This window comes from Ascidiella aspersa, chromosome 9, assembly GCF_963924565.1.
Source record: "Ascidiella aspersa chromosome 9, kaAscAspe10.2, whole genome shotgun sequence".
NCBI classification, from domain to species: Eukaryota; Metazoa; Chordata; class Ascidiacea; order Phlebobranchia; family Ascidiidae; genus Ascidiella; species Ascidiella aspersa.
The window spans coordinates 14,415,559-14,441,429 of NC_139455.1; the positions used below are offsets into that span (position 1 = coordinate 14,415,559).

General features: G+C 34.4%; 1 protein-coding gene across 2 annotated transcripts; it reads left to right on the forward strand.

Annotated features, from left to right (window-relative positions):
- The first annotated feature begins 2,959 nt into the window (after positions 1 to 2,959).
- On the forward strand, positions 2,960 to 18,486 carry LOC146133136 (G-protein-signaling modulator 2-like). Of its 2 annotated transcripts, XM_083397536.1 has the most exons (16): positions 2,960 to 3,096; positions 3,881 to 3,992; positions 6,815 to 6,950; positions 7,122 to 7,264; positions 8,867 to 8,990; positions 9,510 to 9,625; positions 9,800 to 9,955; positions 11,175 to 11,283; positions 11,421 to 11,576; positions 11,830 to 11,904; positions 12,093 to 12,200; positions 14,719 to 14,914; positions 15,466 to 15,615; positions 15,773 to 15,894; positions 16,277 to 16,416; positions 17,166 to 18,486. In XM_083397536.1, exons 1-16 carry the CDS (start codon positions 2,982 to 2,984, stop codon positions 17,185 to 17,187), a joined length of 1,980 nt encoding a protein of 659 aa, XP_083253662.1. In that variant the 5' UTR covers positions 2,960 to 2,981; the 3' UTR covers positions 17,188 to 18,486. The 2 variants fall into 2 exon arrangements, with proteins under 2 accessions (XP_083253662.1, XP_083253663.1); XM_083397537.1 differs by lacking the exon at positions 11,830 to 11,904.
- Positions 18,487 to 25,871: the final 7,385 nt, after the last annotated feature.

Sequence of the window (25,871 nt, forward strand, 5' to 3'; positions counted from 1 at the left end):
AATTTATTATATTATTAAAGATATGATATTCCCAGCGTAAACATATTAACTCTATGTAGTTTTCTGTGTCTTTCTTAGTATTATAAACGTAAAACCACATCCTTTGCGAGTAGTAAATATTTTTGTTTTATTTTACATTTAATATTAATGTAAAACAATTTTTTTCTAAACCCTTTAAATCAAAAATGTTTCCAATAATTAAAAAGACAGACCTATTGGTAAATTAACAGACGTAAATACATGGGAAGTCTAATATCGTTCCAAACCTTCAGGTTTATTTCAAAGCTATTCAATCAGATTAAAATAATTACCACGTATTTCCAGGGAAGGTTTTTAGCCATTTTTTGTATAAGTTTCTCTTTAATTTTTTTTCAATATTAAGTGTAATGTTACTGTTTCCAAGATTGGAAAGTTTGGCATCCGCGGGGATATATCATTTCGCATAAAATCGCCGTTAAATTTGTTAAGCCGCGCAAAGTCGAGCAAATGGCTGAACTATAGTCGCGCTTACGGTTTTTAGTATTACCATCCTCCAAATTTGAAAAATAGCGTTATTATACAGCCGCGCAAATTTTAGCAGTAACTTAGTTAAAACCTGAAAACAAGTGACACTGTTGAAAAATTAAATTGCATTAAAATAAATACCATTGGTCAACACTGCCACACAACCTTGCATTTTGAAGCTACATCATCTGTCCAAGCACTCAAAATCACAAGTTTCCAATCTGCCAGTTTGGAAAGTATGGCAGATTCCAGATTGGAAACTTTGGATTTTTCGCGGGGGAGACGATTTTGCAGCTTAAAATTGCGTGGCTGTAATAATGTTATTTGTAAAACTTGCACGACTAAAAATAGAGTATTATACTGACAACTGTTAGCGCGATGGAAGTTGTGAGCGATTTTTCACGGCTGGCCTTATTTTACATGAATGCGCGGCTATGACTGCGGCTGAGCGGGAAACTGGATAAATCCCCCGCACAGGCCTTACTTTCCAACCTGGGGCAAATCTTGACAAGATCTTGCAATTACGGGGTGCACTTTATGATTTTCCGATACAGTATGTGTTGCATACATTGCACTTTAAACGTATGCCGCACAAGCACTTCACATATTTGGGTTGCAGTTCAGATTTTTTTCGGGCGCACTTTTAAGCACTTCACATATTTGGGTTGCAGTTCAGATTTTTTTCGGGCGCACTTTTAAAAGGTTGAAAAAAAACTCGCCTGTGCACTTGCCATACTTTCCACAACGGCCAATCTGGACTGTTTCCGTTTTTGTTTTTTGGAAAAGTTGATTATTTTTTTTCAAGTTAAACTAAATTCTTTGATAAATCACTAACGAATTTGTGTTTTTTTTCAACTGTACCATGCAAATTCACATAGTGTTTAATTATTTAGAATTAGATCCATCAATTTGCGTGTATTTTAGTGACAAATCATCTCAAAATTCGGTAAGCTGTGCAAACTTTAGTCAGTAAGTTGAAACAACAACTGAACAAAGATATAAAAATCACCTTCAGTGTGCATAAACCTGGAAAAAATTTGCTTTGCTCAAGACAGCTTGGCAGAAAGTGCTATAAAATGAAAGTTCCTAAGTTTTTTGTTCAAACTAGAAGCAAATCTTGAATGAACTATCTGAGCCTTGGTACATACCCTGGTTCTCTTGTAACCCTGTTCTTAGATAGTTTTAAAACATATCAGTCTGCACAAGGTAGTTGTAATGTAAGTCGTTTGTTTACATTTAATAATATAAAAATAAACCCATTGTTAAAATAGTTTAAATTCAGTTTTAATAGAATACAACATTAAACACTTTTATGATTGTCTAGCTACGTTACTTTTTTTGCATGTGCAGCCTGGTTGTAAAAAATTACACATGTTTCGGACACTACTTTTTAAACAATTTAACACAAAACATGTACTTGGAGAGAACAATAATACATATATACATAGGCTCTGAACGATTAAAGCCTCTATAAAAGCCGTATACAGTAGAATCCACCACGAAATGCCGATAACGCTCGATTGAGTATTGGTCACATGCATTGTGACGTCAAGTTGGGCAACGCAGTGGAGTAATGCTTGATAAAAGCTACACCTGAAATCGTCAAGTGTTAACCTGTTTTCCTAACTTTTGGCGTATAACACACTTGTTTGTCTGGCATCACTATTCATAATGTTAAAATACGCAAAGTTACGTCACTCAAATTGTTAAACAATGATAGAAGCAGCATTGAAATACCACAACAGATAAAAATCTTTATTAAATAACGACAACCACCTGCCACTGAATATTCGATTAACATGAAAATAAGATTCTCTAATTTTTAACACAGATATTTATACCCTGAAATTTCATGATCGATCCACTCTTTCTTTATCATGGGCAGAGAAGATTGCCATTATAACCTTGTCCTTCATTCTTTAATGTAGGACCGGGTTCCCATTTGCTTTAAGAACAATTTTTTCTGACGGAACAAGGGACAATGCATTGTTTAAAGATAATGTGCGTAATTGCAAAAATTGTTTTTTTACAGGCTGTTACATATTGGTGATTGATTAGCACGCATTTATTAATGGTTCGATAAAGTGCCCTGGGATTTTAAAAGATTGGCTTTTATGCAAATATATATACATATATTATTCTTTTAAATAATATTTTTATAAACTTTCCCTTTTAATTGAGCAGTTTAAGTATAGCTATTACCAATGTGATTATATACATATATACACACAACTTAAAATGTTAAACTTTTTGTAATTTTTGGACTAGGAACATTTCTATCCAGATGACAGAATCCTTTTATGGATATTTGTATGTGTGTTTCTTGTTTAGGTTTAACTGCTATCTATTTTCGTTTAAAACTGTTTTGCCATGTTGTCATTTCCTGGCGAACCATTTATTACTTTTAAAAGATAAAAACTTAGATGTGTATAATATTTTTGTGTTGTAGGAAGTAGGTAAGAAATATAATAACTGTTATGGATAAAAAGGACAAGTTCATTGAATTGGCATTTGAGGGTGAACGCCTTTGTAAATCAGGAGATTATCCTGGAGGAATTGAATGCTTTAAATCGGCACTTAAATTGGGAACAGGTATTAGTTTAAAATACATACAATTTTTTTGTGATTTTTTATTCTAATAAATCTAAATTGTTAGTTATGATCAATTTCTGCAATTTGCCTTATGTTTAGTAAAGCTAATAAATAGTATTTCTGTTTCATCATAAAAAAAAAGTGTTTTTCAATGTTACTGTTCACAACACATATCTGTACATACAAAAATGATTTAGTCCCCCCTTAAAAAAAGCTAACCGATAGCCCTCTTTCCTCTCAAAAAAACTTTAGATTCCATTTCGGAAACTACTTAGGATTAAAAAATGCAATTTAACCTCCCACTTTGCAATAAAAAAACACCAACACCATACACCTCCCCTCAAAAAAGTAAAAAAAGACTTTACCCACTGTTAAATAATAATAATAATTGACTTGATAATCCCATTTACTATTTTTTTTTTTTTTTTTTTTATATTTTTGTAGTTTCCAAAGACTTGGTGTATGTCCCCTGTTCTAAGAAAGTCTTTTTAAAGTAATATAACATTCAGTACACAAGATAGTTATGGTACCATTTTGTTTATTATTTAATAGAAGAAAAAAAATCCACTGTTTAAATATATGAATAAATTTAATATTTTTATTTTAATTCAGTTTTAGTAGCATAAAAAATTGCTTTACTCAGCTTAAATATGTAAAATGACGACCCACTTTCACATGTAACATGTACTTAGAGATAACATTAATATAATGCTCTTATTAATAGTATTATATATCTACCTACAATTTTGGTAATATTTATTACTTTTCCTAATTTTTATTTTAGATGACTTGACAACTCTCAGTGCAATCTACAGTCAGCTTGGTAATGGCTATGTGTTTGTTGGAGATTTTGCACAGGCTGTTTTGTATCATCAGCATGACAAAACACTTGCTAAGTATGTTAATACAAACATTAGGATTATTAGGGGTGTTCAAACTAAAATCCCAGGGAATTCTAGAATATTAGGTTTTTAATCTAGAATAACGAATCCGGAATATCAAATCCTAGTACATTTTTTAATCAATATTACTATTTCGTCCATATAGTTCAGTGTTTCTCAACCTTTTATAGCTAGCGTCACCCCTCAGAAATAACAAATAGATTGCGCACCCTACAAGATTTTTCCATTGGTAATTCACTAGAATGTCACAAAAAACAGAGCTGGAACAACACACATCGACTGTACATAATGTACAAAGTTATAATTGGATTTATTTCACCCTAATCTTTGCATAAAAGGTTGTAAGGGTTGAGCAAAAATCAGATTCTAAAAAATTCTTAAATATCTTTCGGCACCGTTGATTTATAAACGGTACCCAAGGGTATTATAAGTGGTACCCCAGGGTGCCGCGACACCCCGGTTGAGAACCACTGATGTAGTTAGTACAAGCAACAAAAAAACCCTAAGCAATTCAATCCCATTGTATAAAACATTGTTGTGTGTTAGTTTTACTATACTTTACTACAAATGTGATCTGTTATTCAAGTAAAGCAGCAAAGAATCCAAAGTTACTAATAATTGCCAGTTTCGTGTATCTAATACTTGACAATTGTGCTGTGCTTAACCTTGCTGAATATTGGCCTATTGTTGATGTGAGCAACCCCGTCTTGCATTTCATCTAGGACTGGGGTGTCCAACATTTGGCACGCGACCTAATAAAAAATGGCATGCAAGCCCTCCCCAAAAAATGCTAAAATTGTTATTTTAGTCAATTGCCCAAAAAGCTTAATTTGTTATTCAGCCAATTGTCAGAAAATACTAAGTTTGTTATACAGCCAATTGCCATTGTTTGTTCACCATATAAAACAATCGCCGCTATTAGACAACCAACAATTACTTTTGATATAGTAACATACGTGTGGAGGCTAGCATTCACATAATATTATATAGCTTGGTGTGAAGAAACAAACGTCAGCTCACCGAGAGACACTTTGATGTAGTGATGCGCATTTCTACTAGACAGTTTTTTTTTCAAGTTTAAATAAACGTTCCTATTTTTGGTAAAAAAGTGCTTTTATAAATAAAAAAATTTGGTTCGGTTACGGAACTTTGGCACGGGAAGAAGTTATGAGATAAAAATTGGCATGCCGGCATGTTTGAGTTGGACACCCCTGATCTAGGACCAACGCGTGTTGCGATGGAATGTTACTTTTGCAACTTAACGTTTGATTGACACTTAATTATTCGGAAAGGGGCTTGATTGACACTTAATTATTCGGAAAAGTTATTGCTAGATGCAAAGTAATTGGTTGCCCAAAAAAACGCTGATGCCGCACTATATTGTGACATTTAAAGCAGGGCTGCGGAGTCCGTTAAAAATAAATGAGCCCGACTCCAGCCGAAATAATAACCCAAGTCCGACTCCGGTCAAATGTGCGATTTTGTCGAGTCCCGAGTCCGGCCCGCACTCTACAGCCTGTATTCCGATAATGTATGTAACTAAAATAACGTATATTAAGCACTGCATTATAGGGGTGTCCTATCATTCTTTCACTCACAATACATGGTTTGAAAATATTCTACCATGTGCTATTCCACCTTTACAGTTTACAGTTGGCGGCCTTTTTAGTTTTAAAATTTGGTACTGTGCATGTGCATGTCGGACTCCGGTAGTTTTATGTGGTCTTTACGCTTGAGTCCCGAGTCAGACTCCTTGAATCCCAAGTCTACTATTCCGCAGTCCTGATTTAAAGTAAGCAGTAATTGTTGCGCCACCGGTACAAGCCTTTATTCTAACTTGTCTCTAGCATATGAACAACTAAGGCGAAATTATATCTATGACAATTAGTGCATCCAAAGGATCAAAAAGTCTGACTTTTAGACTTTAAGGTCTTGGACAGTGCACTAATTTGACTTAACAATGTGCTTTAAAAGATTAAGTTTAATAATACTTGACCTACCTAAACCCAAACGCTAACCAGCACCCTAACACAAATAATGTCTGTTGATTTAAAAATTACATAAACGCTTTAGGCCCCAATACCTCAATTTGTGACAGAACAATCCTATATACAATGGATGAGAAACTATCTTATGCCCACTCGAGATGGGCTTTTTCTGCAGCATTAAAATAATTATTACATTAAAGCACATTATTCAGGTTAGGGTTCAGGTTAGCGTTTGGGTTAGGGTGGGTTAAGTGTTATTAATTCTATCTCACACTTTTAGTTATCATTTGTGAATTTTCAGCGAATATTTTCAATTTATGTATGCCGGGAGTTTACCTAAAGGTCCAAATTAGTGTATTGCCACAACCTCAAGGTCTAAAAGTCGGACTTTTCTGCCCTTGGATGCCCTAATTGTCGTAGACCTTTTTGCTTAGAAATGCACTAATTTCTAACGGATCGGGTAGATTTGAAGATTTAATATTCTTCTTTGAACATCCCTAGTTATTGTATTACAATAGGACAGGGCTCATGGGTGTTTTACAATCAACAGTATATTACTCATTGCCCTGCTTGCCTTCTTTTAATTTGCCTTTTTGTTGAAATAATAAAGTAAGATTTTAAATATATTAATACAACATTTAGTACAGTTACATTAGGACCTACTAGGGTTATTGCAGTGTACCCACATGACATTCCACTAGCATTATTACTAATGACTGTCAAACTGTTTGACAGCTGCTAAGTTTCTATTGGTAATGCAACAGTTAACTTTATCAAAATCAATTTCTAAGTATTTTATTTTGTTATGACATAACATTGTGACTTTAGAACAATTGGTGATCTAGTGGGTGAAGCCAAGGCCAACAGCAACTTAGCAAGTACTTTTAAAATGATGGGCAACTTTGGAGACGCAATTTCCTGCAGTCAAACACATCTTGACATAGCAAGAAAACTTTCAAACAAGGTATAAATCTTTTTTTATATGTAAAAAATATAAGGTACTGTACCAGTGTTAGGATTATGCACTCTTCGTTTCGGCGAGTGCTGATTGGCATCCACTCGCCCTACTAGTGAGTGCCCTTATGCAAGATTAGTTGTTGTTTTCAGACCCTTATACTCTTTATTGTATTACTAGGTCAGTGAAGCAAAAGCATTGTATAACATGGCCAACATTTATCACGTGAAAGGCAAACACAAATGCAAAACTACCTGCCTCTCCTCTTCATCCATGGACCCTGAAGCACTTGAAGACCTCAACATTGCAATCAAGTTTTATACGTAAGTACATATATTAAAACTGATCTACTCCTATTAGTTACGGTGTTCAGGGTAGAATAAACAGATATTCTAGAATAGTAGATTTCATATACCTTGAACACAAACACACAACATTGCCGTTTCACAAACACACAACATTGCCGTTTTTGACATAGCCAGAACAAAACATTACTCTTTTGTACATATGTAGCTAAAATAAACTTATTAAGGCCATTTTTTGTCATTCGTAGCTCAAATAAAATTAATCTGGGCACCTTTTTGTCCATAGGTAGCTTAGATAAAACTAATTTGGGCACCTTTTTGTTGAAATGTAGCTCGGATAAAACCAATTTGTACGTTTTTGTTTGTACGTAACTCAAATAAAACTAATTTGGGCACTTTTTTGGTTGTATGTATGGTCAAATAAAACTAATTTGGGCATTTATTTGCCCATATGTAGCTTCAAGAAAATCAATTTAGGCACTTTTGTGTTGTGTAACGTATCAAAATTAAAACTAATTTGGGCATGTTTTTGGCCGAACGTAGCTCCAATAAAACTAATTTGGTTACATTTTTTATTGCGCATAGCTCCAATTTTGTGGTTTAACGTAGTTCAAATAAAGCTAAAATAGGCACTTTTTTATTCGTATGGATAAACCTAATTCAAGCATTTTGTTGTCCTTAAGTAGCTCCAAATTAAAACCAATTTAAGCACTTTTAGTCCATATTTAGCTTGGATAAAAACTAATTTCGACACTTTTTGAAACTTTGATAAGGTAATAATGGTGTAAACTTTACAAAATGAACATAGTTCAAAACAATGAAAAGCAACATAAAAGATTAACAAAGCACAAAACAGAGGGTTGACAAAAAATAATTTTTGATATGTATTTTTTTGTACAGTAATTCCTAAACTTTAAACCAACAGACTTTAAAAAAAAATTATTTACATTTTTGGGGCATATTTTAAAATACATGTGCACATTGTTCCTTGTTAATGTGTGATGTTGAGATAAATTATTATTATAGTCATGGTGTTTCTATCTAATTATATTATAAAATTTAAACCTTTTAAACATAAAATATTAGTGGAGATCTTCCTTCTAGTTGTTCGATTTTTTCCTACCTAAGGCTACGAATATCTTGCTTTACCAAGATATAATTAAACACAATCTATATTTAAAAGCAATTTATTACTAAAAACGTAGTAGAAAATGGTTTCCTGTTTTTATCCATTTTCCTAAATGCATTTCTGTTGTCACCTATATGACCTGTCTGGGGCCTTCATCTTTATCACACAGAATAGAATGATTAGATTCTTTACAAACATTGCAATAAAACTCCTCTTTTCAGAAAACATTTTTTTTTTGGTAGGGGTAGGATGACTTAATTTGTCATGCTAGAAACCATTATTCCAACAGTACTCCAAACCATTTAGACTTTAGGTGTTGAATGTACAGATATTTCTATTTACAAATTTATACTTTTTTTAATATTATCTTTTTAATTAAACACTTTAAACATCACATGTGTTGTGGGTCATGTTGATTAATTTTGTCGATATTGTGTTGTAAAATGTTTTTAAAACAGTGGTCATTTCTACTCCATTGTATGTATACACAGAAAAAATCTCAGTATTGTGCAAGAATTGGGAGATAGAGCAGCCCAGGGAAAAGCATGTGGCAGTCTAGGGAATATTTACTACTTACTCGGCAACTGCAATGAAGCTGTTAAATACCACAGTGAGGTAAGGAGAATTTGCATGCAAACTGTTTGTTTTGCATAATGTAAGATTATGTTACATGATTACATCCATTTAATTATAGCTCCAGTATACTGGCTAATAAATGTCTCTCTCCCCTTTGTGCTTTAACTGAAATTTGTTTTTTTAAGCTAAAGATTTTAAATCTGGGCACCAATAAATCACTTTATATATAGCGAGAAACCTAGACAATTTGGTGTATTTTGTATGAAGTAGGCAAAAAACCTAACTAATTAAATAAAATCTGAGTCTTTTGTTCATAATTTCTTAATCATTGTTAACTTTTTCTTACTGTTGGATTTTACTTTAAAATAGAAGGCATTTTAATTAATAAGTTATTGTTTATTATATTGATGGCAGTCCATGTCATGCAGTGTTCTACCATTTGCATAAAAGTAGTTTTGTTTTATTTATTGAAAAATTGTAAAACTTATCCTTTGAAATTATTCTTGTTGTTTAAATGTACAATTTTTTAGTGTAACAAATCTATATTGTAAAATGTAGAGACTCGCCATAGCAAAGGAGTTTGGTGACAAGCCAGCACAAAGAAGGGCTTTTGCAAACTTAGGAAATACCCATGTTCTATTGGGAAAATTCCAAGTGGCTTCTGAATATTATTTGTGGGTATTTTGTTTCAATTTTTAATATTTAGATTCAACTTTCCTAGTATTACAAAGTAGTGGTAGGCAAAGAGCTATTGAAGTATATATCAATATTTAGTGTAGTTATATCAAATTAGGCCTGTAAATTATTTGTTGAAAAAATGTCTAGTAATTATGTTGTTTTTTCTGTAGGCAAACTGTATCTATTTCACGCCAACTTGGCGACAGAGCTTTTGAAGCCCAAGCTTGTTACAGTTTAGGTTCTACATACACTCTGTTGGGTGATTACAAAAGAGCAATTGAGTATCATCTGCGTCACAAACAGATCGCTGTTGAATTAAATGACAGGTATAAAGAAAATATCTTATTTAAAATAAAGAAGGTAGTATGAATATTTACCCAAAAACATGTATGTTTACTCAAATATCATAATCATTAACAGAATTCTGCACAAATGTGAACACAATGCTATAATTCATTTAGTGGTTAACTGTGTTGTTGGCTTGCAATGTTGTACCTAATAGTTGCTGACATTAGTCAACCAAATTTGATGCTAATTTTTTTTAAAACCATTATAAAGTGAAAAGTATTTTGTTGAAGTTTAGGGTAGCTTGTAATAGGCTGTACTACTTTGATGAAGTCTACAATATAAATGTGACCTCTGGATCCGCCCTTCAAGAAATTTTAGGATTATTGTATGAACATCAATTTTGAAATACGAATTATTAAAAGCTGTACTAAATCACATACCTACAAACAGTCCGAATAGTTTGCTATATTCTTGCATTGTTTGACATTAGTTTACCAATTAATGACATGCCAACAAAAGCTTCCCTAGTTCCATGTCCTTAAGTGGAACAACGGGTTGCTTTCAGATTTCTATATATTTCAGGTATTGCAACTACAAGTAGGTAGTGATATAATGGTTGTTAAGTTTTACTAATTTTCTCCAGTGTGAAGGTCTGAGGGTGGTACAGGCTGTGAGTTCAAATCTCCAACCAACCTAGCCGTTTTTAGCAAAACATTAACCTGCTTGCAAATAAATTGTTGCCTGATATTGTTGCTTCTAATGCCTAATGAGAACACGGTTTTATAGTTCGGTTGGAAAGTACCTTTTTGCGAACAATTGCTGTGAAAGAACACTGATTTTATGTTAAATTTTGACACAGCTATATTTTCTGCTTTAACATGTTCTAAAAAATAAATATTCTTTGTATTTAACCTACTTATCCAGACTGGAGTCTTTATGACTAAATAATATTAAGCCCATCATGACATATTGTTTTGTTGTTGGTTATCATACGTTTGCATTTTGAGTTAAACAGTTGAGAGCAACCTATTGGTTGAAGTAACACGCATATTGGGAACACTTCTGATTTGTCACTAGTGATACAAAAGCAACCAGTTGGAAAACACTGCTACATGAAATTTCTCTCTTGCCTATTCCCCTTGCCCCCTGTTTATAATGTTGTGTACATGGAGATGCTAGTTTTATATATTTTTCTGTAGATATGTTAGGTTTTTTTCATTTTTGTATATGACTATACCTTCTAGTCTTTTTTCCCAGGGTCGGTGTTGGTCGTGCATGCTGGTTACTCAGTAATGCTCATATGTCACTGGGAAGTTATTCAAAAGCATTGGAGTTTGCAAAAGAGCAGCTTCAAATTTCATCTGAGGTTTGTATTCGGTTTTTGTTTTTCATATGTGCTAAAAACAATGTAAAAACTGTTCCGCAACAATTAAATTTGTTGCAAATTATATATAAATATATATATATACCACCCTTTTTATAATTATTCCGTCACTTTTAAAGCTTGGCGATTTAGCTGGCAAAGATGTTGCAACTAAGAATGTACAGAAGCTCACCAACTTAGTAGAACAGAGCAAATCATTCATAAATGCGGAAACATCTAAAAAAAGACGGGCTAGCATGGAAAACATGGAACTTCTACGTCTCACACCAGAACAAGTAACATATCCTTAAAATAGTGAACATCCTGCAACTTTGACATACTTAAAGTTTCATCATAATGCAACTTTGCCATACTTCAAGTGGTGGTTGTTTTGCCCCCTTTATAGACTTGCTATGGTTGTTTAATTTATTTTCAGTTTTATTTTTTCGACAATCTAGTGTTAATTTGGATCAGTCGGTGGGTATTTTTATTATTGATAAGAAGTATACATATTACATATGCTATTTCGAGAACAAAATTTATCTTTAGGTTAAGATGCAACACACAAATACAGAAAAGTACAATGGACGCTCAGTATCGCTTTTTCCTGATGAAAATACACAAGTGTGTACTGTGTGTTTGGGTTTGTTGTAATTGAATTAGACCAAAATGGAGTTTAACAAATACCATTTAGTCTGTATTATAGCCTTCTTATTGAAAAATGCTTCAGTTTAAAGATTTAGTTGATTTTGTTTCTTTTTGATTTTTTTTTTTTTTATTATTAAAATTTATTATACTTGTTATTTTTGCAGGCTGACATCGAAAATGGGAATCACAGAAATGAGTCTGCAAATGGTCACTTAAATGGACAACCTTCAATTCTAAACTCCAATGATGTTGATGTGGAAATCAGTAACAATGTATGTAATAACTTTCAGTTAGGAATAAAGTGAAAGCATATGAAACAAAAGACTGCAATAATAAATAACTCACTGCATCAGATTAAAGCAATTTGTTATAATTTTTTTGCTTTCATTGCAAAGTATTGAATTTTAAATTTACATTTGTTTAAATTATAAAAGTGTCATTTATAAAAAGGGAATTAGGCTTTTAATGAAATCCCCTAAAAATAATTGCAATAAAGCATTAAAGCAAACACACATACAGCAGTAAACAGACACACTATCTAATTGCCTGCTGAAATGACCATGGAATAAAATAAGGATATTGGCAGAATGGATGACTGGCCAATGGCCATACCACTATCCTTAGTAACATATGTGAAATCGGACAACAGTCTGTGTAAGAGTGTTCAGTAAATACAATGTTTGCCTATATAATAATTGTTCAAGCTCCCCTTTATTTACTATGCAATTCGATTGTGATAACCCCAAGTGTACTCCATCTGTTTTTGTTTTTTTGTTTGGGGGGAGTTCTATATTCCAACCTAATGTTTTATCTGGCCCCTCTGCTCGTTATAGTACGGAATGTGAAAAAGTTAATTTGAACTAGTTGTATTTTCTTTAGCCAACTCGTTTTTATTTTTTGTAGAATTCAGTACAGCAAAATGTTACTGCTACCCGTCTACTGTAAAACAATATTATTTTTTTTTATCCCTACTAAACCAAATTTGTAGTAGGTAAATTGTATTTCAGGTACTTAAAAATACACGGTCATTTTCTATTTGGGGTTTCTAAAATATTTTGACTTTTGACGAATCGGGTTTGATTTGCTTAGTTTAAACGTGAGTCGTGATGCAAAAATTGGCGACTTTAAGGAACTAGTTAATGTTCTATAGGCCTTGTTACACAGGGTTGCTACAGATTTTTTGAACAAGTAAAGTATTTGAATTGATTTGTAAGTCTTAGGAAAACTCTATGAAATGTCTTTGAATTTATTTTATGTGCAGCGTATGTTTTGTGTTTCGAACGTCCCGTAGTAAAACATTTTTTTAATTATTTGGTGTAGTGTTAAGCATAGAATTCATCCTGTTTTATTTTCGAATAATATTCAAAACGTGTCGAGTGATTCAATTGAGACCCTTACAAGCTTTTCACTTCTTTCAAAAAACTTGATTGTTTTTTCTTAAAAATGTCTTTTGGCAGTCGGATTTTTTTACTGCGACTAAATGAAAATATTGAATGAATCCTGTCGCTCAAACACTGACATTTAACCAGTTATTATGACTTGGTGTTCAGTACGTTGCCTGTATGGGAACCTACTAGCTGAATTGAAATCAAACATCCGTAGTGACAATATTACCCGGGACCAGGGTTTCATTTGGCCGACACACCCTTGATTGCAGCAGTCGGCCATATGTTTCCCTTGCTTATTCACTTGGTGCACTGTGGATCCGTGTGACTTGCTTTTAGGGTTATTAGTTTTCAAGAGCTGGAATAATCCGCAAGTTGAAAAAGGTTTTAATCGACCTTCGGCTTAGTAGTGCCAGTTCACCTTTGTCGACCACATCGCGTTTCATCATTCGCACTATATCGTAAGTTTAATTTGCAACGGCCTAGTATTGGATATGAATTTAGTGAGATCGTGAAAGCAGGCAGTATCCCGTGGAATCAATTTGAAATTGATTAATTTGGTCATTGCAGATCTCACCAGACTTACAGGGTATGATTTAAATAAAATATATCGTGTATTTAAATAATCCATAGTTAAGTTAGATTATTTGTGCGGCTGCGTCTTACGGTTTAATCTAATAGCCTCTTTAATTTGTAAAACAAGTGTGTTTTAGTTCGCCTTGTAAATACTAATATGTAATATTTGGTTTATATCATGTTGCAGGCTATTTTGTTATTTAATTTTTACCGTGTTACGGTTATTGCATGTTGGCTTAGTTATCGGTATAGTATTTTGCACACAACCGCTATTTTGGTAAACCGCGAGTGTGTAGAACATTATAGTTTTTATACTGGATATAAAACGGCCGATGGTTGTTCAGTTAGTTTGCCCGAATAAAAAAAACATTGTTTGAAGCGACCGGACGTCACAATTGCGTGATAACCTCGCTTACCAAGAATAAGAACATGCTGACGCGATTAGAACAACATCTATATCGAACGTTGTTGCAGGTCATTTCGGTAACGGTTTGGTCAAACCTCTGTAAGTTTCTCTATGCAGTCAAGCTTTGTTCATAATATCGTTGCCGATTTTACGTGACTATTTGGTGCTCACCGGGACGAATAAAATTACTTCTGTGACGATTTTATTTATTTATTTATTTGACATTTAAACTATTGAAGCTTCAGTAATTTACAAAACAACCTAACTTCCTTTAAACATGTTTAGTAACAATGTTAGCTTTTCAATTGGGCTAAAGTAAAAACTAATCAAACTCTTGTAAAAACTCTGTTTTTTATCTATATATCTTTTCTCCAAAAATCGTTGCTGTACCTGACAGAATCCGCCTATTTGCCGGTTTTGCAGGGAAGCGAAAAGTTCTTTGACCTGTTGAGTCGCGTTCAGTGCCGACGCATGGACGACCAGCGGGCCGAGATGAGAAACGACGAAGAGGCGCTGCTTAACCTGCCAGAGTTCCTCCAACAACAGCTCCAGCACCGACAGGCCCAGGTGATACAGCAGCAGGAAGCGGAGGCGGCCGAACTGGAGGCCGACCAACGAGGTAGGAACTTGTTTCGTGATGGCCGCCGTGTTGCCCAAAATTCTCCGATCGCACTAAATGCGTATGTGCAAAATTTATTGTGCCTTGGTTTTAATATTGTAACATACACGTTTCTTCAACGTCGTTCGATGGCTGTGGCATTTTAATGCATCACTCGTTAAAAGGCATATTGAATATTTATAGTATAAGCAATACACGCCCATTTTATAGTATAAACAATACACGCCCAAACAATACACGCCCATTTAGAACATTTGAGGTGGCCACAGACCAATTTAAAAAAAAATACATTAGGGTTAGACAGGAATAATGGCTTGGGGAGGAGTTAAAAAAGGAATGTAAATTTATTGTTCAGAAGTATCTCACTAATGCACGGTTGAATAAATAATCTGTTTTGAAATATGTTCTGCTGTGTTTTGTTCTAAACCTGTTTTACAGTTTTTTCTTTCATATAGCACTGAGCCGCAGAATTTTTTTGCAACAGAAATGGGCCCTAAAAGAAAAAAAGGTTGAGAACCACTGTTTTAGACGGACATTTTCTTTGTTTTTAGCCGAGGAAAACCACGAGAAGATGAACCATATGATAAGCATGCTAGCCCGCTCACAATCAAAGCGACTAAACGAGCAGAGAGTAAGCTTGTCCAGTTTACCAGGACTCAGGATCAACGACGATTCACTGCCACTGACTCAGGAAGTTCCGGGTATTTCAGTTAAACATATGAATCTGTAAAGGTTGTTTCTTTAATGTTTATACACGGGTTTATCCCTATTCACTATATTCCTCTTTATCGTTGCTTTATTGGCCGCGTATTTTCAACTCCAGCTTCTTAACTTAACTCCAGCTTCTTAACTGTATAGCCATAGCTGATCCACTAGAAGCAAATGGTGGTCCAAACATGGTCGCTGATGGCCGCTTAGCGGAGCCACATCCCCAACAATCCTTGGACGAAAACTTCTTTGATAACCTCATTCGGTGTCAGGTCAGTTTATGTTAAGCCCAGCTATCAAGGATAAACCTGCTATGACCTTTCAGATAATACTATTGTGGGTTGACGTGCTCACGGTCAGTAAAAATATGTTGTTTTGTTTTGTGTGCAGAAAACTTAAATGCAACTCTAAAACGATTTTCTATGGATGTTTATTTTTTTAACTGAACTAATGATCCATAACGACATGTTATTTTTAATACGTGGTACTTTTGGGAAACTTTCCAATGATCAATGACCAGAACGCTTCAAGTTAATTATCGGGGCACAAAAAATACCGGACTCATACGTTTATAACTTGTACTACTGTGCCCTGTACAGGTTAAATTGCATTGCCCTAATTTTGTAATGTAAAACGTGCGTGATTTTGATCCAGGGCACTCGGTTGAACGACCAGCGAAGCTCTGGTCCATCAGCCGACGCGCAAGTCCAACCCTCCCTCACCATTCCCGACGAAGACTTCTTCTCGCTAATTGTGCGCATGCAGTCATCACGCATCGATGATCAGCGCTGCAGGTAGGTTGGCCGTTTTTTATTTGTATAATAAATGTATGTTCTTCCAAAGAGTTTACTATTATGCAATGTGAATGCGCTCTTTATATACAAGTAAAACCTAAAATTAAAACAAACCCGAATAACTTGTATGATAAAGCGTTTGTTTAAAAGGTGTATGTATTTCGCTCAAGTGGCATCATGGATTTTCTATTCAAACCGATTCTATTCAATGAAAAAATATATTCCTTTAACAAACCTCTTTTCAAATATACTTATTGATAAACTTTTTATCTTCTTGTGTGCGGAGCAGACAAACAAAATCGAAAAATAGAAAACTGCTGCCAACGGTTTTATGATTTCATGAATACAACATTTTATATAAAACAGTATTTATAGTACGCCCAACAAGTCCCTAAAAATAATGGGACTAATAATCCTGTTCCCACCAAAATACCTATTAAACCTACATAGAAGTTACAATCTTACTCCTAAACCTATGTGTCTATGCCTCACTTATCCAGTTAAGCCCCACTTTTTCGTGCTAGGAGATAAAGATGTTAAAAATAGATGGGCACATACTTTTCCTCTGTTTCTATATGTGCGTAAGTTTTTCAATGAAAATTGTGAACAGTTTCTTGGAAAAAGGGAACATCCGCGATTTAACCGGCTGATATTTATAACGTCAATAAACTAATGCAACAAAAGTCAGCCAAATGCGATTTCCACGATTTTAAACCGAAATGTCACCTATTATCTTGTTTTTTTTTTAGATTCGAACCAGTTGACGGATAACGTGTGCGATGACTGTGGCCTTCTTGCACGTTGTTACCCGAGGTTTTCCCTTCACGATCACTTGGCTGCGTTTTATTTAGCTTTGCAGCTCGGTCGTTCAACGCAAGTGCAATACCCTTTGCGTTCTCATCTACCCATGAATTTTGCTCTGCGAAGCATATAAAACTTTGCGGGAACAGTACACAGTTTAATGAATGCATTTAACTAACGCTGGCATATCTGAAAATTTTGCATCGTTGGCCGGTTTACAGCGACGTAAACAAAAAAATAAAGCACATTCGGTACCCCGCAAATAACTTAAAATTGCCGTTCTTGGCATTTACCAGTGGATATAAACTGCTACGCCACGAGACGCGTTTTGTAAATCGTGTTACTTTTTGTAATTTAGATTTAGTAGTAGAGCTACTTCACCTTAGAAGCGTTTCTGCGCCCTATCAGCAATTGTTGTATGACGTTTTTTTGTTTTGCACGAACGATGACAGCCACGTCATCACATTAATAAGTTACCTATACAAAAACAATCAATTCGACTGAAATAAAAACCTTACTTAAAATAATTTGGCAAAATTGTTGCCGTCAAACGTTACACAATTTTCAAATAACTGCCAACTAAAAACTTTGCTTTTGTAAATTTTAATCCAATGAGCAAGCAAGTATATAGCTTACTTACACTTGCGCTGCGTTTATTTTTTTCAATAGTAGCGAATTAAGCTTCTATGCAACTTGGCAATTTTCAAACATTTTATTGTACTGCCGTAATATTATAATTGCTAACAACCAAAAGCAGTAACTTGTTGAAGCACCTTTCACCACAAATAACCCAAGTTGTTTAGATACAGCAAAACCATAGCATGTTTAATTCTATACAGGTACGTACATTCTACATTTGTGTATTGTGTGGAACAATTCCACACCCAGTGTTTAACTCGCTGTTTTTTTTTTTATTTTGGGAGCGATAGAAAAATCATCACAGTCAAAATTGCTTCTCCTACAGTGCCAAGTGATACTTTGCATGTTGTTTCATTTTACTTATTTGCTATTTAACAGCAGTTATTTCGCAATTTGATAAATAAAACATTGCGATTACCTGTTCCCTTTTTTATGAAAGTCCGTATATTGCGTTCGTACATTGTCTCAGTGCCGTTTCAGTTTAACGTTGTATTTCTTTTGCATACTCTGCTTCAATTGAAAACCCGTTTAATTTTGTCCTGGTGTTGTTTTCTTTTTAAATCCAATCTCAATCGCGTTTTCTGCTGCCGTTTCTGTTGCCCGATCATATTGCTGCTTCACGTGTGTGAATAAAATAACACAACCGCTCTAGACGGTTTCACTTATATTTTTCTGTTTAAAGGTTTTTTAGTGTTTTCTAGGTTTAATCTTCAAAAGCTGGCAAACAAGGCCTCGTAAAATTATTGTGTATTTTACTAAATAACCTTCTGGCCATTATCACTATAAAGTCTAGTGTAAATCATTCTATAAAACTTACTTTTAGACATCGGTATCCCTAGTCCACAACTATAAACTTGCGATACGGTACGCAAATTGAAACATTAATAACATTTTTATCAAGTTAGGACACTTTAACATTTTACGCCATTTTCGGACGACAACGTTGTGCTAACTTTATTTTATTAATACATCAATTGCTAGATTATAACATAATAAACGGTTTTCCAACATAATAAACGGTTTTGGGTAAACTTGGGTGTTAAATTAAGGATATATAGAAAACACGGCGATTGCTAAATTACACGAGCTAAAATTTATCATAGTTAAATAACGACATCCAGTTTTAGTCAATATGGCAAAGGCCACAAATATGAATACCAGCCATTTTAATTTAGGTTTAAAATTGCTGTGAGACTTTAGCCTAACCCAAGTTTGACGAATTTTAAACATCTTTATTTAGTATTAAACCACTTAGACTCAATTTTAAGAGTTTAACAGCTTATTTAGCGACCTCTTTTTGCCATAGCTGAATGTTCTCAATCATAAACAAATCGCCTTCTCCATCGACTGTGTTAGGATGATCAACCTGCAAACAAAATGATTTTCAATATATCTTCAATAAATAATACAAATTTATTAAAACGTAGAATTCATTTTTCCCAGTTTTAAGAAAATCGGTTCACCCAAACGCACGTTTCCACTTTGCGTATTGTACGTTGTGGGGTATGAACTCATACACTCATGAATGACAATTTTGGTGCATATATTTAAACGCTATAGTTCGCCCGAGAGCGGAAGGTTTTTTTAAATTAGTAGTTTTGTGACTTCATATTATGACCGAACTTTGTGACATATCATCTCTAAAAATGTCATGCCATTAACTAAACAGAAATCCTGGACGCGTTCCTGGTCTTTTATGTCCAGTTGAGCTACTTTTACTTGGGTTTTAATATTGTGAAAAGCCCATGAGTACTAAAACGAGATTTGTTGCAGTGTTTGCCTCGCGATCCCTGTGGCACATCGTTGTTGAGATTTGATAAAACGTTATGATAGAAAGATAAATTTGATACAAATCAACTTAAACGAAAATGTAAGGTGCTATGTTGCTCGTGAGACTCAAAATATTAGAGGCAAATTCCACATATTGGACTCATTTCATTTTTTTAACCCCTGTTCTATAACGTTACAAACAACTTTGTCAATCAATAAGTTTTCTCACTGTGAAGTTAGTGACGGAGCCGGAAAGTTAATAAAGTAATGATCCCCTGACGAGAGAACGAGCTCGTAAATTCGGGAGCGAGCTTCACTTTGAACCATGTTGCTTGGAAACGATAGAAGAGAAACTAAGCATAAAGCAAATGAAAATAAAGAATAACACGTTGTTTGTTGCGAAACGAAAAAGCAAGATAAGTATTAGAAACATGTCAGAAACTCATATGTTCAGTTCGTATTAAGATATATATTTATTTAGGTTATTGGGTTTGTAGAAAATTACCATAGAGTTTGTTTACCAATACTTCATTTAGAAAAGGTAATTAGGCAAAATATATTTTAGGTTCGGTTCAACTAAATATTCAAATCACTACAACTGATGAAATTTTTGCAAATTTCATTTTTTTGCAAAATAAATATATAACAGTCCAATAATTAAAATAAAGATAAAAGATAATTGTTTAAAATGACAGCCGAAATAACTTGATAGTGCCTAATGGCAGAACTAAGGCATATAAAGGATGAAGCTTACAAATAGGGCGACTCAAAACAATAATGTATTCCGGGGGTAGTTTGGCGTCTCGGGTTGAAACGTTAAAAAATGTTTACTGTTTTTTAAGCAAATATACAGCTGTCTTCATTGTTTGAGATATGCGTGCCAAACGTTTTACTTTCAATCCACTTTTTTATTTAATAATTTTCATTTCGAAGCAACTTACATGAAACCAAAAGACAGGCGAAAGAAAGGCAAGTGTGCAAGTTCCATTCCCGACCAAACCTCCGTGGACTGCAACACCTCGGGCTCCCGCCAGAGTTCGGTAGTTCTGCGCCCAATCCTCGATGTAGGCAACTGAGTTTAAATCTATATTAAAACCAGAAAATGTTAATACACTTTTGAGGCGGTACAGATCATCTTCGTTGATATAGAAAACTATCACTTAAACCAGGGGCGTGCAACTGTTTATTGCTACGGGCCACAATGTATACTTACGATGGTGCTGCGGGCCAGACAATCGAACAACAAATGTATTTTTTTTTTGAACATTTTTTTATTGGAAAACCGTGACAATCAAGTTACTCGTTAAGTTATTAATGGGATGTCTGGTATCTTTTCTCGCCAGAGATCTTGCCAATGTCAGCTTTGACAGAAGAAGTGGCAACTCGAAGTTGATTTGACAAGTGCTCATCTGTGAGCTGATTCCTACATTTTGTCTTGAACAGCTTCATTTTTGAAAAGAACTGCTCACAGCAGTATGTGCTTCAGAAAAGAGATATTATTTTTCTTGCGTGATTTTCTATATTTGTGTAATTTCCATACACGTAGCTTCTGTAAAAAGTAAGCAAATCATTTTCATTGTAAGCTCGTTTGAGATCGACGTTTGCTTGCAATTCTATTATCTCTAATTGAAATTTAGATGGAATACTTCCACAACCAGGTCAAATGGATGAGCAAAAAGTTGAAAGTCGGCATTGTGTTTTCGAAAATCTTCAAACCGAGTTTCAAATGCCGAAATTAACTTTTCAACTATTTCAACATATTTTTCACAGTAAATGTTTTGAATTTGTAACTTTCTACTTTCCAGACAAGGAAAGTGATTTAGGGATGCTCTGCTCAACTGAGATCGAAAAAGCTTTAGTTTTGCTGTAAATGATGAAATATGTTCGACCATCTTGTTTGCTAACTGATGTTTTCCTTGCAGCTTTATATTCAATTCTGAAAGGTGATGTGTGATGTCAGTTAAAAAAGCAAAATCGTTCAACCATGTATCATCTTTGAGAAAGGAAACATCTTGATCTTTATATTTCATAAAAGTTTCAATATCCTCCTTGAGATTCCAAAATCTCGTCAAAGTGGTAGCTCTGCTTAGCCATCTTACTGCACAAAAATAGTTTACATCCGGGTAATCAGAGTCAAGAGCTTGAAGAAACGACTTAAACTGTCGATGATTTAATCCGCGCGCTCGTATGTAATTAACACACGAAACAACCTTTTTCATGACTTCGCCAAAATCCAGTACTTTTGAGCACAAATTTTCCTGATGAATGATGCAATGGCTCACATAAACGTCCTCAGTTTTAATAGCATCCAAAAATCTTTTGACAAATCCATTGTTTTTCCCACCATTGATGGCGCTCCATCCGTGGCGATACCAACCAAGTTAGAAGAATCTATTTCATATTTTTTCATCAATTTTATTACCTCCTCGCAAATATCTTGACCAGTTGTTGTTGATTTCATACTAGCCATATCTAAATATTCCTCGATTACTTCAAAATTATCTGTCACTCCTCGTATAAAAACAACTAGCTGAGCAGTATCGCTCAAGTCTGTACTCTCGTCTAAAGCGATACTAAAAGCAGAGCATTTGCTCATCCTCTCCTTTAGAGAATCTTCGATATTTTCCGAAAGCATATCTATTCGGCGAGCCACGGTAAAACGAGACAAACTTGTTTGCTCCACTAAATATTTCTTCTCCGGTGACACATTTCCGATAAATATCTCCAAACAATTCTTAATGAATTCACCATCAATGTACGGCTTTCCTTTTTCGGCAATTGCTTCAGATAGCTGAAAGCTCAGTTTTGTAACAAGCTCAACTTCTTTCTTATAACCATGAAATACCTCTTGCTGTTTGCTCAAAGAATTTTTCAATTGCTGCATTTTGTCAACCCGCAATTGGCCTACAACGCTATCATAATTAGCAGAGTGCTTCGTACAATAGTGTCGTTTGATATTGTACTCCTTCATTACTGATATAACGTTTTGACAAATCAGGCAAACTACATCTTGATTGTGTTGAACTACGAAGTAATTTATACACCACTCGTTGTTGAACTTTCGTCTTTCATAATCAACCTTTCTTTTCTTACCAGTACTTGTAAACATTTTTAATTTGCTAAGCTTTTTCGTAAGATTAATATTAGTATATTCAGCACACCGCAGCCATAAAATAAGATCACGTTACTGAATCATTACCAGCAGAACAAGGCAGTTTTACTACAATGCACACTATGACGCAATAACAAAGGTTTAATCAGTGTGACGCAATACTAATTGAAAAATGCCAATGATTCCGTTACAAATTAACTTCTTACGATGTAGCAGGGAAAATTGTTAAAAAATAATGGGCTACTTGACGAAGTCTATGCGGGCCACGTAAATAGGTACCGCGGCCCGCGGGCCGTATGTTGCACGCCTCTGACTTAAACAATGACATGTTTGTTTTTTCAATCGCAGTTTCCACGTTTTTGCTGCTGTGGGTTTTGACAATCTTTGGCTCTCGAATCGATAAATGATGATGTTTCATGGGTACACTTGAACTTATATACCAAAATTGTTGATGTGTTATATATAAATCAAGCAAAACAATCATTAACTGTTATTTATTTTCCAAATAATCTAACAACGCATTTTATATCGTTAAATGACACGTTGCGTACGTAATGCGCAATGCCCACGTAAATTGTCTTGATTATTGCCCAATTATTACTTGATTGGTAAGGCTATCGCGTGCTACTTAACGCTACGCTGGAATGTGTAATAGCAAAAGTTCGAAATCCTTGAGCGATTAATTACCTTTCGGTAATACGTTACGCACTTTGTTGGAAAACATTTTTTTCTTTTAAAGAAAAATGATGCTAACTTTAAATTGCCTTGGTGTTACCATGTCTAAGTACATATGATGTCGAATTTAGGTGGTAACTGAAACACCAACAAACCAGTAGGGGATCCAGGCGGGTAAGTGGTCATGGCAACCCAACAAACTGTATTTTTTACGTATTTTAACTACGTAAGTGAAAACATTTTTTGCGTTACTCACGAATCTCAATTTCGTTTCTTATGTTTTTACCGATTTTGAGACATTTGTTTTAAGCCAAAGGCGTTGTGCGTCACATCCCACCACCAAAAATAACAATCTTGGCAAGCTAAACAAAATAAAGGCGTTGTTTTGCATTGCGCGAATCGATAACATCTTTGTAATATATAGCTTTTGTATAAGAATTAACACCTATCCAACCTAAAACTTTACCCAATGGACGAACTGTTTAGTCTAGTCTTTTAAATTACTGATTTATACCTCCACGCTTAGATTAACTTTTTGACGTCACGTTTTGACGTGACTTTGCGACGTCATCTATATTTTTTTTTTTTTTTGCCTTCGGCGTGCCTAGAAACCTTACATGGCGCACCGATTAAGATCGTCACTATAGTAGTAGATATTACACGCATGACTAACCTACGCGCATTGTTTTGTTTTTTATAATTACAGCAATTATATGTTATCGTGCAATACAAAAGTATGCCCGCACATATTTAAGAAAGAGGTAACAATCCAAAAGATCTTATTGTATTATGTGCCACGGACCGCATTGAAAACGATGCGAGGGCCATATTTTTTGCTGGCCTTCTATATAGTGAAACAATAACAAAGTGAGCGACAAAATCTCAAAACTAAAACAGTGCTGTTATTTCTGGTAGTTTTAAAGATAACTTTTATGTCAAAACAATGTGCGATTAACATGTTCTCCTTAAATAGGCCATAAATTCCACTTAAGTATATTCGTGTCGCAATTTTAAACTAAACTCTTCCGCTAACCACATATAACCATATATTGTTGAGCATATATTTTTTTCTTCTGGTTGCATATTTTTTAGCTGTCTTACAATAAACCAGTGGTTTTTAACCTTTTTTGCGACTCAAACTTATCCGGGGAGCGGTGGTGACCTAAGAATAGTTATGTTATAAACCAGGGGCGGGAAACATACGGCCCGCAGGCCGGGTCTGGTCCACGACGAGATTTTGAGCGGCCCGCAGACAGTTTCTGGTGTTCCACGATAAAGTGGCCCGCGGCCACATTCTGCCACAATCCCCCACTACTTGCTTACTACGTCAATTTATAAAGATTGTTAGTTATTCTTTGGCTCTTTGTTTTCTTTGTGTTTTTGGATTTTTTGTTTTGGGTTGAAATTATATTTAGAATTTACAAAGATATTTTCCCATGGACTTGAATCTGTATTTTCTTTTGAATAACAAAATCCGAATGGTGAAAAACAAATAATTCCGGTTGCACATCAATGATAATAAAGAATGTTTGTATGTTAAGAGATAAATATAATTCGCTAATAAAAGCATCATCAGTAGGGCGATTATTTTTTGACCTAAAAATATAATTTTTTGACAAAATTTTGACCTATTATAAATATATAGATTATTCTAAACAACAGCATTAGTGTCTTGGCGTCGTCAACAACACGTTTTTGATGTTTTACTAACTATCGGTCGAACACAAATCAGCTATTTTTTCGGGTTTATGCAAAATTATTGAAATCCTTAGTTGATATTTTTGTCCTTTCAAAAAGTCAAATAACTATAAATTGCCGAAGAAAACAAAGACGCTGGTTATTTTAGAAAATGTTGTCAAGAGAAAACAGACAGCAAATATTGTTCAATACATTTGTCCAAATCAGAAATAAACAACAGTATAATGCAAAACGAAGCTGAGCCTAATGCGATAAACTTGGACAGGGTGGATAATTCTTGAAGCTCGCGTATGCATAACACAGTTAAAATGTCGTTGAATAAAACTAAAAAAAAACTTTTTTAATAACATTTTAGCATAACGTCAATTATAAAAAAACTGATAATAGTTTAATTTTGTAAACGATTTATGTGCATTTTTAATTGTTTTTGACTTGAAATAATTTTGACAAATTTTTACCTAACGTGTAATTTTGATCTCATAACATCTAAACCAGGGTAGTCCAAACCCAGGCCACATCATTTTTTGACATCATTTTTTGTGGCCCGCGAAGCACTGTTGAATTATTGTAATATTAAAAGTTAACGCCCTGGACCTTTCCATCGTGCAATTCTAGCCAAATATATGTAGTTAAAAAACATTTTACGCTTATGAATGCAGTATTCTGTTTTGTTAAATACGCAATTTTTTCACGCTTCGCGCGCACCATTTTGCCGGCAGTCTCATTATCACACTACTTTTTGACGATGCTTTTTGTCGTC